General features: G+C 33.1%; 1 protein-coding gene across 1 annotated transcript in view; it reads left to right on the top strand.

Annotated features, from left to right (window-relative positions):
* The window catches only part of Smp_149910 (lar interacting protein (lip)-related protein), a gene marked incomplete at its 5' end in the record, with an annotated part of 89,268 nt that extends 76,639 nt beyond the window's left edge, over positions 1–12,629 (top strand). The window contains 4 exons of the mRNA XM_018796568.1: positions 1,569–1,771; positions 2,631–2,908; positions 7,797–8,173; positions 11,062–12,629. Coding sequence (XP_018651697.1) covers positions 1,569–1,771; positions 2,631–2,908; positions 7,797–8,173; positions 11,062–11,451 — 1,248 coding nt within the window. The 3' untranslated portion in view covers positions 11,452–12,629. The remainder of the gene's footprint in view (positions 1–1,568; positions 1,772–2,630; positions 2,909–7,796; positions 8,174–11,061) is intronic.
* Positions 12,630–16,027: the final 3,398 nt, after the last annotated feature.

Below are 16,027 nucleotides of genomic sequence, written 5' to 3' on the forward strand. Positions count from 1 at the left end.
GAAAATGAATAATTAATACTGTCTCATAAATCATGCTATAATGAACTGGATAGGTTTTATGTAGGTATCGTTCTTGATGGGTACATAATTTATTTTATCTTATTTTTGTATTATTTACTTCTTCTTTTGAGTAGTACATCTAATTTGAAAAGCATTTTCTTGTCAGCGGTATAATTATATTATTCATTTATAAACCAAACTATTTGTTTCGACTTTAAATGTTCCATATACACGTACTACATTATTTATTGACTATATTGTGTGTGTGTGTGTGTGGAAATAATGCAGTTCAGCTCAACAGCATTATTTTGGAAAACTCTGTGTATTGTCAATGGGACAAATTCCTGTTTTCTCTCTCAAATTCATCTAAGGTTCTTTAAGAATTATAATGAAATTGAAAGGTAGAATTATATTCATGGTATTTTTTAATGAATATAAATGTTGATAGGCATCACTGCCAGAATTTCACCTGATAATTTCAAACAAAATGAAGTGAATTAGATGGATTGTTTGTAATAATAATGACAATTTACGTAATATTTTGAAGGATGGTAAATTGGGGTTTATAATTGCTGTCAAATTAGTGTAAATTGTTTCTTTAGAGAATAAGTAAAACATCAAAAAACAAAAATTCAATTTTTACTCATTAGATGGGGTATTAAAAATATATTATGAATTTATCATTATAAATGTTATCTGTCTTGCTGTTGTTTGGAGATTGACTGTGAACACTATTCATATTAAGTATATTTCAATATGTATTATATGTATATGGTATTCTATATAGATGTTTATTTGGAATTGTACTCAGCTAACCATTCATAAACAACGTATTATCTTGAGATCTAGTTTGAATTATCTTGTTAATACTCATGATTAAGTTTCGGTCAGCATTTGTCGGCATGTGTTTTATGTTGTTTGGTAACCAATTTCAGTACTGATACAGAATCTTCCAATAACACAAGCTCAGTTGGCTACACAATTGAAAAGACTGGACGTGAGATGGAAGCTTATTGACTGAGGCGAAATTAGAATCTATCGCTTAGAGGATTAAATCATCAATGACATGTCTCATTCCTTAAAAATGCAATCCATTTTTTTGCCAATTGCATGAACTTATCATTTGGATAGCTTCAGGTTGGTCCAACTTATCAATATAAATCCAGTTTGGTTTGAGTCCGAATGTGAACATCAATACTGCGATACAGTTCCGAACAAAACGAAACCTGCTTCTGGATTTCACTGATCTCCACAGTTCATCCATTGTGTAGAAAATATTGTTTAAGAGAAACAAATTAAATTGTGTCAAATGATTAGAACAGAATAATCTTTTATTCGTCATGAAAGATAAAGTAAAGAATATGGCTTATCTACATCATCTCAATCGATTTTGATTAGTGTTATCTAACATCTACAAAATAGACCATTCCAAAGACCATATTGTGGATGAAAACATCAACTTTACTGTCATCAACATATAATAACTTAAACCAAGTTTAACTAAAACATTTTTATCCTCAAAACAGTAAATAAATTTTCTAAGGTTATTCCTTTATTTTTTCTTTTAGCTTTGGGTTAGCATGCCCGCTTGGTATGTAGCTGCTTGTAGAGCGAATGTTAAATCTGGTGCAATAATGGCATCATTATCTGAACAAGAAATACAACGTGAAATTGGTATTAGCAATCCATTGCATCGACTTAAACTACGTTTAGCTATACAAGAAATGGTTGCTTTAACTTCACCAACTCCAGTTCCTAAGCCTAGTACAAGGTAAATTATATATATATATATATATAAAGTTTTCAATATTATAGACTCGCGATTCTTGTTTCTCTGACATCGGGAAATTTCCTTACTTTAGTTTATTTTACGAAGTGTAGAGACAAATAATAACTATCTTCAAAATGCAAACTTTGTTAATTCACTCTTCTATTAACCTGTCTTAACTTTTAGCTAACTGAGAGGTTCAACAATTATCGAAATTGATAGATTTACTCACCATTGATATTGAAAGATATCTGTGAGATATTGCGAAATGGTTGAAGTTATAAATGAAAACTATTGGATACCAGTTCAGTGGTCTAAAAGTTAGTTACTGCTAGACCTAAAACTTCTGGATCTAATCCTTGATAGGATCATGGGTGTGTGGTGCTACTGGTTCGAAACAGCTATCTAATATTTCTTGGTGTTCAATATTTGTCTAACTAAGATTAATCCATTGTTCAAACCGTAAATGACAAGCATTATAAACAATGATGGATGATGGCTAACAGTGGAATTCAGGACGCGGATTTCATCCTATTTGGGACTCGTCAGCTGGATGTATCTGTATCTCAGAGTTGATGTTTACTCGGAGACTCGAACCCGATACTATTGGCTTCAAATGCCATCACCTTATCCACTTAGCTATTGATTCCAGGTATCCATTGACTTGTGTAATGGGGTGAAGTTGAAGTCATTTTTGTATTGATTGTTTGGATCTTTCCATTAATGTTTGGGACTGCGATCGATCAGTTTCTTTTGGCTTATGTGCGCCTATACTTTGTAACATTATGCAGACGAATATGTTTCATCATGTTAATTTATAAATGAACTTTTTCCTGTTTTTTTTAATGTAAATTTTTTATAGTCGTCTTGCTTTCGGTGATATGAATCATGAATGGGTTGGTAATGTGTGGCTTCCTAGTCTTGGTTTAGCGCAATATCGTCCAGCGTTTATGGAATGTTTAGTTGATTCACGGATGCTTGATCATTTAACCAAACGTGATTTAAGAACACATTTAAAAATGGTTGATAATTTACATAGGACTAGTTTATTATATGGTATTGTTTGTTTAAAACGGTTAAATTATGATCGATTGGAATTAGAACGTAGACAACGTGAAGCTGCTCATCCTGATAGTATTGGTATGTTTACGTAATATTTTAATCTTGATGTAACTGGGCTTTTTTTCTATTTAAGGTTAATCTGTGAACTGTTTACTCTGTTGACTTATATTAGTTAATAACAATTACTGAAAAACATGAATTTAATACTAGGAAACTGTCTGTTTCTGACTTCACATCTTTAAATTATTACTCGCCAACAATCTACATAAGGTCGAATGCGAAATTCTTAGGATAAACGAAGAACACGAAACCACTTATCGTCCATCTTCAGGACTCTGTACAACACTATCTTAATATCCTGTTGAAACCCATTATTTTAATTTTTTAAACTTCACTTGATTCACAATGCAATGGCGTATATACATTTATTCCTTATCTTATCTTGGCTCTTAAACCCAGTATTCCCTCATATATGTTTTTTCGTTCAATCCTTTCGAACCCTACTCTCAATCCTTAGTCTTTCTCATCATTATTTCTATTTTGATTCCTGTGTTATTCATCTTGTTTGCTAATGCATCTTGTTATGTTAATACAGTAGGACGGCTTGTGTTAATGGATTTTTGTGTCAAGCTTCACGTTGATCATGATTAATTGATTCACAATACAAAGCAATATTTTGTTTATTTAGATCTATCAGCTCTAAAATCTATTCCGTTCTGTTTCGAGTTGATTTCGTACAGGTCATAGCTTTGTACCCAAAAAACATAAAAATATTCATCTTAAATTAGCTAGATTTAATTTCTAATTGGTTAATTGGTTTTTCAAGCGAATTTTAATCTAAGAAATCACTAATTTGTTCAATTTCGGATTGATATGAATTATTCAACTGGATGAAACAATAAAATCTAGTATTTTAGTGTTCAGTGATTAGTCAATTGTAATTACATCTTACTCCTACAGGAGTTTAGTCTCGACTAAAGTAGCTCACCTTTTACATCTTCAATTATGAAGCTGAGTGAATGCGGATTTGAATCCCGCTGAATGTTTCAGTTCTCTAAAGATTACAAGTGTAGTGTGTGCTACTGATGTTGGCAGAGATATAAGTAGTATGTATCTTCAATCAAAAGTGGAATGCTTGGAGGCAGAAGGTTGAGAAGACCGAAGAGAAGAGAACGAGAACAGAGACTGATTGGTATGGAAATGAAGGAACAATAGAATCTGAGACAATGGATTGACATTTAGCAAATGGAGTATTTACTGTATGGCTTTCAGATTTTATTGACATACTCTGTAATTTTGTATTCAAATACATCTGGTTGTCCTCACTTGTATTCCCGTTCACTGCACAAGCGCGCCTTGAGGGGCCATTATCATTTTACGATAAAACCTAGTTTCAGAGTTTTCCACCGACTGGATCCATCCATCTAACTTCAAAACAGTCTGGGAAATGCTGAGTCACTTGAACTAGTAAGCCACAATGCTATTTGACTGACAGAATTTGATAAGCGCTAAATGAACCAGATGAAAATGATCTTGATCACTTTACTGATCAATAGATTGTAAGTGTTAATACTTTATATTTGATGTCGCACATTATCACATAGTAAAACAGGTTAGAAAAAGAGGAGGCAAATTCAATATAAAGAATAAAACTATTAGAATGGATCTTTAAAAAAATATGGACAGATAAACAGACAAAATTAACAGTCATAACGTAAAAAGATTGAGCGTAAACATTTCGAATAATAAGGCGTAAATTGGAATTAATACATTTATACAATTGAAAGCACAGATTTATTTTGTTCTTCACATAAAACAATTCAGTCAGTCAATTCACTTCACCTACTACGTCATGAAACAAAAAAAATTACAGTTTGGTAAAGAAAGTTTTCTTTACAACAGTGTCATTCTCTAAAGCTATATGTTTGTATTTATTATACGTAATATTACACATGGTGGTATTCTAGGATATGTAAAATTGTTTAAAAAAGGCTTCGGAAATTAGTTGAAATAAAAATTTAATAATGTTCACAAAACTTCTATACTACTACTAATAATAATAATCTCGTGCTCAGTAGTGACTGACGTCAAGATACAATTTCAAGAGTTTTAATGACAAGTCGAAACAAGTGGAGTTTAGCAATGTCGAGTGTAAGGTATTGCAAGGTCATAGTGCAGCACCACGAACTTATCGGAGTTAAATATACACATCATGGAATACTAGCTCAGTCGTCTAGGGGTTAGGTGTTCACACTCGAGCCTTCAGGTCTTGGGTTTGATCACCTGTGGTGGGGTTGTGATGCTCACTGCTGAGGGGGCCCCCATACTAGGATGGAATAGGTGTCTAGTGCTTCCTGGTTTTCAATTCTGATCTAACAAAGATCAGTTCGTGATGTAAACTATGCAAATTTATCCATCTCTACCATATCCTCCATATTAAAATGAGAATCTGTTAAAAAACAACTTACATAGCAAAAAATAGGGGGTATGTCAGCACTGTTAAAATAAGGGCTCAGACACACCGCTTCACAACACAGAAACCAGGCTTGAATTAAGAAGTTGCCAAAGCTACTACTACAAATAAGTTTCTTATTCAATGATCCTTAGAAACAGTTCTTCTAATTTTATGAATAGTTTTGAATGAAGATTCTAATAGAGATTGATGATCTGAATTCGACCAGATGTTCAACACTCAAACTACTGACTGATTTGGATTCACCTTTATTTATGTAACTATACTGAGTACCTACCTCTTATTACTTTTAAAACATTATTCAAACTTCTTGTGAATTAATTCTTAGTTTTATGTCAGTCAGTCACTCAGCTACAACATATGACCAAGCACATATATGCATCGAACCAAGTTGCCACACCTCATTAGCACAACAAGATAAACACCAAATCCATAGTAGTAGTTACTTCCTACATTAAAACTGATGAGAATAAATGATGATAACTGGTAAGTGATACGTTACACATTGAGCAAAAAATAATATCCAATGTACTGACGAAATAATCAACCTTTTTATACAGTGAAAATAAACACAACATGTTACTTTTTTTTACACAAGTGATAGGTTTTCTTATTTTGTAATTGATTGATTGATTGATAATATGAAATAGTGTGAAAGAAAGTAGAATAAATTGTTTATACATTGTTCAAATCAAAAATGTTCAATTACTGATTAGAGAATGACATTTTAAATAAATAAGGATTTATCTAATAATACATTTATATGATTAGCATTGATCATAAATATTGAATTCATTTCGTTTAATGCTGTCCTAACTTTGGATATGTTTTCTAGAACAATTTATCACTTTCTAGTCTTATTTTGTTTTATATATAAGTCAACCAGTCAGTTTGTTTGTTACTTAGTGATAGAATGTCGACTTGAAGCGAAAGTTACTTGGTTGAACTCTCAACGTGAACATCAACACATTAGGATGGAGGTAAATCCAGTTGACAAATCCCAAGCAAGATGAAATGTAAACCCTAGATTTCACTGCTAGTCACAATCCATCTGTTCTATAAAATTTAGATAGATGACTTATTGATGATTATTCGAATTTTAAGTTAGCCCCAATCACATATCGAAGAATTATAGGTTAGTGAGTTTATACTGTAGACTGCATACACTTCTTACTACGAGAACACAATGGTCTAACTAGTATGTTGTTCTCGTTACAATTTCCGAAAGCTATGGATTTGTTCCCATATGAACAGAGAGTTATGTAGCACACTCGTAGCAAGTTTCAAGCTTAAGTATAACAGTTATTTCATGCACGATAAATTCTTCAGTCAATTAAGCTATCAATAAATTGTCTTCGTATAGAAGGCTTTTATTACATGGATATTTTACATGTCAGTCGACGGAACGTTATTTCCAACAGTAGGTCTATGATGAAATTAAACAGAAATGGAGATAGTGGACAGCCTTGACGGACACCACTTGAGGATACAAAATCAGATGGCAGTTCGTCACAAGCTCTAACTCGACTAGTAGTGTTCGAGTAAAGAGCCCTCACAAAGTTTATGTACTTGTGAGATATGTCTTTCAACGACAGACACTGCCACAGAGCCTCTCGGTCTACAGAGTCAAATACTGCTTTCAAGTCAAGATAAACTATCAATGTCGAACGCCAATAAGCATGCCTGTGCTCTAAAACCTGACGAATGGTGAACATGTGGTCGATTCAGCCACGACTAGGTCTGAAGCTGGCCTGTTTTTCTCATATTTGCATTTCACGAGTCTTAGTTAGGCGCCCGATAATTATTCAGCCAAGTATTTTAGACCCTATGTTAGTCAGGCTAATTCCTCTATGGTTATCACAGGATGATTTTGATCCCCTGTTATACATTGGAACAATCAGTGATTGTGACCAGTCAGATCAGATTACATTCAGTTCCCAGATTTTAGCTAAAATATTAATCAACCTAGTCGCTAAAGCTGGACCACCATCCTTAAAGACCTCTGGAGCCAATCCATCTGAACCAGCTGCCCCTCCTCGTTGCAGATTAGCTATGGCCGTTTGAGCTTCACCTAGAGTCAGGGGACCTACTTCAATGTTCCATTCAGGCTGTCTGGGAATGTCGGGTAGTTGTAGAGTAGCTGAAGGCCAGCTGAACTGCTCCTTAAGGCGTTCCGCCCATCGTTCTAAATGTCTGAGCTGAAAAGCAGATAAGAGTTCCGGCTTCATCTCATAAATGCTGTGAGGTTCTGATGTTTTAAGAAGTTTGGGTAGATTTCTACGTGTTCTATAGACAACCATAAAACCAACCTGTGGATTAGTGAAGTGATTAGAATCGACTAAATGTTGGAGAATAAAACTTCTAACCGCTTTTCTCTTACCTCTGTAGAACTATACTGGGATATGTCATCGTTTAAGTAATTTATTTTTACTTACCATATATTTTTGAAAAGCTCACCATTCTCTCTTTTATTTTACATTTAACAACAATTAGATTTATTAGTTTGGTCATGTGAACGTGTCCAAGCTTGGTTAGATGAAATTGGTCTAAAAGAATATGCACCAAATTTAAATGGATCTGGCGTACATGGCGGTGTGATCGGTTTACATCCAGATTTAAATCCTCAACAATTGGCTTTAACATTACAAATACCTACATCGAATACATCAGCTCGTGCTATATTAGCTAAAGAATTAACCCAACTTGTACAACGTTTTCGTGCTAACGTACCAATTGCAGCGGCTAGTATTGGACCAGCTCCTAGAGTACTAGCAATGGAAGCCGCTGCTGTTGTTGCAGCAAATAGAGCTCGTGCAAAATTTGAAGGTCAAGATATTTGTTATCCAGATGACGGATTTAATGAAACAGCTGTATGTGGTTTATTTTATTTTTCGTCTTTGTTTTCTTTTCCAATTTATAATGAAAAATAGATTTTAGATAGATGTTTTGTGCAGAGATTTGTACAATTTGATAATGATGTTAATAGTTTCTTATAGATAACAGGTTGACTAGATTACAATAATTTAATTCTTGGCACATCAGTACATTAGTCATAGGAGTAGGTTATCTAAGTAAGATCAGTCTGTGAAAGAAACTGTAAAATTCGACAATATATACAAACCGTACATAATAATAATAGTTATTTTTTCATTATTAACTAATTTTGAGTGCAAATTGTTTTTAAGAAAATTTAAACGATATCGAGAGAGAAGATTTATCACTTGTTATATTGATTGGGTGATATAAGACCGCCAATTGGAGAGCAGTGAATTTATTGATCGCCCAATGATACACAAAAGCCGTGTGAGTAGTCTTGAGTACTTATCAGTCCTGCTATCTGCCTAGCCCAGCCAGCTAAATCCAGAACACCAATAACAGCCCCTGCAATATGAATCATTATTCACAAACATACTGGGTTTATATACCAATCAAACTGACCACATCGTACCATAAAATAGAAAATAACATTTGTACAAGATTTGGCCAAATGTGACTGTGAATAGGGGGGACAGTAATTAATGGACTAGGGATAACTCAAGAATGGTAAATCGTATAATAATAGTCTATAGGTAAAAACAAAGCTTATAATAAGAGGAACACGAATATGAACAGTTTAGTTACTTAACAATTATACAATAGGAAATATACATATCATATTGGTCTATAAATAGTTCTCGAAGTTACCATTCATAAATCCCCACGGGATATAACATCACTAAAAATCATGTAATATGTCACTAATCTATATATACTACATAGGTTATCGCCTAGCTTCCCAAGCTTCAACTAAGTATGGGCTTTGAGTGGGAAGGCTAACGTTGAGCTAAGGTTGACAAAATCCTAACTCTTATTGATCCCGAACGTATGTCATTGTTCTAAACCAGTTTTTAGTCCGATAATACAACACAGCAGGCAGTAATGCGGTAGTATATCTTATGTGAGTGACTCATAAAATAATGCAGATTAATTACTTGATCATACATTAACATGAATATGAAATTAAAATACAAGCGTAACTACCTCAGAAGTAGAAAAGAATAAGGGCGGAAAAGTGAATGAATGATTAACCATAAATAAGGAATACTAACACTTACAACAATAGCTAGTGGGTTCACTGGAAGCTTACAATAAAGACAATATGGAAACACAGTGCTACAGTTATCTGATAAATATGCAATAAATGTATAAATAATAACAATAACTCTTATATTAGTCCCATAAGGTACACGTTTTTCGATAATTGCTCCATCAAAACTATCTCACAGTTCTGATGAGAGGAAGTGACAAATGGAGTTCAGCCATATAGAGTGTGAGGCAGTTACTCATTAATGCAATCGAAAGATGATTGTGCAATACTGCAAGTTGATTTCAGTTAAAAAATGAAACCATTGGGTGCCGACTGAGTGGTCTACAGGTTAGTCTTTCACTCCTAGATTCGAACCTTGATGAGTATGTACATTGTTGAGGGATTCCTATACTAGGACGAAATGGCTCTCCGATGCTTCCTTGTTCTTAATGGTATGCTAACTACGATCAATTCATAACGAATATTATTATTAGCTTTATTCAATATTATATTTTTGGTACAATATAGAATTCTCAGCACAAAGTACTTCAACAAGTTTCCGTTTCTTACTTCTTCGTCCTTCCTGACGATAAATATTGAGTGATCGCCAGTTAGAACTTAGCAGCCCAGTCAATCGACATCTGGATAATGTACATTCTTCTCGCTGCATATTGCCAGCAACCACGATATCTCTGATTAAGCCTTCTGTAACCTTTACAGCGAAAGGTCTTACACTTTTCAGAAACGCACCTGAATAGGTTGTGCGATTAATAGTCATAATGATGTATTAAAACAAACGAAATTAGATAACTTGTTGAAATATCTAGATGACAGGAACAGGTAGCCCAGATGTTTAAACAGGCCGCCAATGATCATTCTACATATTTAAATGATTTCTTCCAAACCACTTTATCTAAGTTGAGGATTATTCGTTAAAAAAATTAATTAGTGTTTTAAATGTTCATGTGATTGACATGCAATGTATTCTTCAATCGAGCTTTAGGTCATCGCCAATTGTGCGGATAATGACTATGATAAATCCGTAGAATGTAGAATTAGTGAAGTAGTAACATAATTGCTAATAAAATGGAATGGTCAAACATGAGTTTTGTGATAAACCGAATTATGGGCATTAAGTCAGAGATAGTGCATATGATGTGAACGTTAGGTAAATTGTTTGGATGTATAGGGACAAAATGGTTACGAGAACAGATTTAAAGAGGATGTATACATGAAGCATATCGGGTCATCTTATAATAGAGATCACTTCTAGATTATCGAACATGAGGTTCACTGATGCGGGAAATTAGCATGAACTCACTTTTTAGGTGTATTTTATCTCAAGTTTCTAAAACATTCTTATTGCAATCTTCTCTGCCTTCTTAAGGATTTGGAGACTGACTACTTTTGACGAGTTATTTTTGATATGGTAGACTATTGAAAATGGTAGATTGATGTTAGGTTTTTGGTTCGTTTTGTCTAGATTGACTGTGATGAAGTTGTTGATAATCTTGACTGTACTTTTGTTTAACTGCACTGGAAAGTGTTCACGAAAATGGAGAAACAAATTTCAAGAACATTAAGCAGTATAACTTGCTCCACTTAAGCAGTTGACTTCATAGATACAAAAACAAATATCTTTTTTATTTTTGTGATTCATTCTAAAGAATTGTATTTTTTCATTTACTTCAGATTACTAACGATTGTGATGGAGTAGAACAAATAGAGGACAGAGCTACGCCTACAAATATTTCTGAACGAAATCTCAAAGATACACAAAGAACTCAATTAGAATTGTCTAATTCTAACTCAGATAAAAGTGGTGGTATCAAAACAACCGAAATATTATCATCATCATCTGATCTCGGATTAGATTGTTCCATCACTATAAATAATGCTCCTACTAGTACTAATGTCAGTAATGTAGTTCCACATAGTAGTAATACTTCTGTTGGACCTCCCACTACAGCATCACAAAAGAAACGAGCTCCTCAGGTACCTTCTGTTAGTTTGAATATTACTAATACAACTCCTGTAACAAGTGCTACAGCTCCAGTAACAAATAAAACAACCACGTCTTGAACAGTCTTCAATATCATTTATTTATTTGACACATTTTCTTTTTGCACTCACATCTATAATACAAGGAGAAGAATGTTCCCTATTCAATGTCCAATCACAATGAATTTCTTTCTTGAACAGTAACTGTTCAAATCCTATTACTATTGTGATTATTATTTACAAAGAGAAAGGAAGTAAATCAGATAGATCTAATGTTCAGTTGAATACAGTATATAATGGTTAATCATAATTCGAATGTCATAATCAATGGGAACTTTGAATCAAATTAAATATGTAAAACAGAACTGTTATCTTTCCTAACTTCTCTTGCTCTCTCCCTCCCTCCCTCTCTCTCTCTCTCTCTCTCTCTGTATTACACTCCATCTTCGAACAGATATTTTGTTGTCATTATTTCATCGAGTTACACTAATGGTAAACACAATCTCTTTTTTGAATTTTTCCTTTCTTTTAAATGACAAAAAGATAACAAGTTATTCTTACCTAAATTATTATCTCATCTGATATTTTATGCCTTATCTGTTTTGTTTCTTTGTTGCCCCATTGTACACATGTTTTACTTTTCCTTTACTATTCAATGTTCTTTTCCAGTTGTTTTTTTGTTGTTAAAACAATTTTGATCTCATGATTTATATGCGTTTAATGTTTTCTTTTTCTGGTTAACTCGTATCTTTTAATTTCATCAGTTATCTTATATTAACATATACACATAGGTGTGTATATTATCAAATCGTTAATATTATTCATATGTATTTGAAAAGGAGCTAATGAATGAACAAGGAGAGTATATATATGGTTTCATTGCCTACCCTCATCTACACTACATTTTTTCAATACTATTTGGTTCTTTTATACAGAATCTACCTCCCTTCCTCCGCATTCTCATTTTGTGTTCTACTTCTACACTATTCTACTTTATTTATTTCAATCAACCCGTAATATGAGAAGATCTAAACTTCAGCAGTGATGGTCTTTCAATTGGGTAAAATTCAGTTCTCATTTCATTTTGTCTACTCAATTTGTATATCGTTATTAAGCTGACTTTGTGTCTCCATTATTGATATTATTTGTTTACTTATCCTCTCCATTTTATCCGATAGTCTAACAACATAAGTTACAAATACAAAAAGCAAAAATATAAGGAACGTTTACATACTACTTAGTGCGTAATGATATGCGCAGATGAAAGTAATATCGCACAACTAAACATTAATAATCTCATGATTTGCATGGATTTATTACAATTTTCTGTAAAGCATTTTATACTGTCTGTCATATATATATATATATATATAATATATATATATATATATTATCCGTCCACTTTATATCTTTAGAACCAACGTTGCACTTTCCTATCATTGTATTGAAAAAGCCACGAGATAAAAAATAATTCTCATCTCCTTTCTCTCTCCACTTCACTCAATTTTTATCTACTTAACGATGAATATCAAGATCAGATGATTATGGCAGTGCTGGCGATCATAATTTCTCTTTTTTTTTCTAAAAGCATAAAGGAAAATCTTGTTTTTATGGTTTCATACACATGTCATTTATTTATAGCTTGCTCACAATCACGCATATAGAAAGCACTAACTGACATACATACTATTACATTATAAATACCCACAAAAACATACATATATTTTATATTTTGTACATAAATTTATTTATTATGATTTACTGATAGGCTTATTTCACTCATCCACTTTTTTACCCTTTCTGTTTGTGTGTGTGTACGGCTATAGTTTGACTATTTATATTCTTAGCACTGCTAATACTAATACTGTTATGATTACTGTTGATAATAATTGTTACTACGATCATAATTATTGTTACTATTAATAATATTATTATCGTTACTATTGTTGGTGATGTTTATGCTGAAAACAATTTGACAACTGTTTGTACATTCGACCTGGTGACAAAAAGTATATATATATAATGGTACAGAAGTAATCTGGTTTTTCATTTTCATCAGTTTAATTTAAGGTAGGGTAGAAATAATCTAAGAAACACAAACATGATCCGTCATTTGATTAGTTTCCTACATTTATGTCCACTGAAATACAGTAGTGTCTCACTGTAAAGTAATAATTATATTTTGTACTTAATGATCACCAGTACTTAGTAATAAATACTTGATATTCGATCATTCGTTACTGTATGAGTAACCTTGAGTTTATTTACATGATTATAGACTGGGATAAAATGACAAACAAACCGTACACTTGGTCCTTTTTGGGCATTTGACAAATATATAATAATATTCTGAAAATAATAATTACAGAATTCATGCCAGTTTACAGGCATGATCAATTTGATATAAATAGTAACATTAGATGTAGAAAACAAACATGTGATATGCGATTATTTTAAGTTTGCTAGTTCAGTAATTGTTAAGTAGTTTATTTATGACATGTATCACGGCAATCCAATGCATCAGCAGGGAACTTTTAATTTTTTCTTAAGTGGATAGCCTGATGATTTATGAACGGTGTTATTTAAGGTTATTTCCTGTGCCAGAACGAATTATTGATAATTATCTACAACTAGAGAAAGTGAAATTAAAACAGAGAGCACGGAACAACAAAACAATAATTGCTGAAATATGTCGGTCAGGTTTACCACTGTTCATGTTAGCTATTATTCAAATAACTTAAGGTTGATAGGGACAGTGTTAATGTAAAGTGACAGCAGGTATGTGGTTAAACATTTAAAGTTCCTATAATCTCACTTATGGAGTAAGATACACTTACAGGCGCTAGAAAATTTAATGCATTTTCAGAGGAGCAGTATGCATCAATGCAGCGAACAAACAATGGGAGAGATTTTATCGTACGGATAGATCGTGGTAGATTATTCCAGAGTCTAGAAAAGTTACAGGTAAAGTATTTCATATAGAGAGGTAATTTAGAATATGTTCGTTTCGCTATTGACAAGCAATTACGAATGTCGTAATGTGAAGTATTTACACATTGAATTGCTTGGTTGGATGTAAAGGATCGTTTATTAAGTATTTTGAGGAAGAAGATATTATTTAGTTTGAGTCTACTCTTCCATAAAAGGTCGAGCCCAAGTTTATTATATGTGTTCATCCAAGAGTCAAGGTTAGTAAGGTGATAATTAAATAAACCTACCACTGCACTTTGGGAAGTTTCGTTGTTTATTATAAATAATTATCATATTCAGTTCTTTGGATATGGTTTTGACATCAAATTCTTGCTCGACAAATGTCCTAGGGATTTTAAGACTACTGCGTCCATAAACTTACAGAGAATTAATTTCTATTCGTATCAAGTCAACAAAACGACTCGTTCAGAACAGATTATAAGGTCATCAGAACATGCGAATAGTTGATGTCTCGAAGAATTGAGTTTTGGTATCACAACTGGATCATAGACTTACTTTAAATTACAGTAATGGAATGATTCACTCTATCATGAGGGCGTATCTTTAGGACGCTTCATGAACACAGAGTTAAGAAAACTAGCTATTTGTCGTTTTTTTATCTAATGTTGGCTTGTCAAGGAGATATTGAAACCCAGAAGCACTTAGCGTCAGTCCATGGTTTAATCTCCATAGGGATCATCAATGAGTATTGCTAATGACAGGTTGAATCATCTGTTCAGTTCTCTATGATTTTTAACTGGTGTAAAGCTGAAAAACCCAGCAGTTCTCACAACCCTTTTTTTCTGCTAACAAACAAGTGGCTAACAGACATTAGGTAATCGCGAAAGGAAATATTCTGAAGACCTTTTCAAATAATACACTTATGGTAATTGGGAGTCTAAAAATATAACATTCTGGTCGAAGCAGTGTACCTTTAGCAGTAAATAAAAAGTCGAAATCAGTAACTCTGTAAGTCTTCAACATTTGATTAGAGCATTAGATTATAGCAACTCTTCTACAATCAATTCCAATTTTAGTTAACTTTTTGTCAAGTCGTTTTATTAACTTATTTAACAGAATGTTATTCGGTCACTAACAACTCGTCTATTTCTTTGTACAAATGCGATCATTATCATGCCTGTATAAACATGTACTCCTGATCATATGGCAGCTGACGTAGATATCTCTCTCTAGCTTACATATCACTCGACGAATCATTCTCTTCCCCGTGTTTATATGTGCTATAATCCTATTAATAACTTCTGCCTTACCTTGCTGCATCTTGACTATAAGTTCTCCAATGTATTCGCTCGCTCACACATATTAGCATCTTTGACCCCAATTCACTCGATGTGCTTGTAACTGTTATCTGTGCTATCCGTTAATAAATTGTAGTCCCCGCTTCTTCATGCCTTCTGAATTCAAACACAGTTGGGATTTATATAATAACGGTTATCAAGGTGATTGATTAAAAAACTAAGCCACTACAAGTTTTACTGAACTCATCAGACCACTAGTGGGTACACTGTCCCATACATCTCCTACAACCACTAGCCATCTTAGATTAATCACTTCTCAATACATCGATAGCCTATCAAACATATCTTCGGACTTATTTGCTTCTGACTTCTGATGCGACTGAGTTGGCATACTTCGATTATAAAACGTGTTACTGGTTAAGGCGTTA

Source organism: Schistosoma mansoni, chromosome 4 (genome assembly GCF_000237925.1).
Source record: "Schistosoma mansoni strain Puerto Rico chromosome 4, complete genome".
NCBI lineage: Eukaryota > Metazoa > Platyhelminthes > Trematoda > Strigeidida > Schistosomatidae > Schistosoma > Schistosoma mansoni.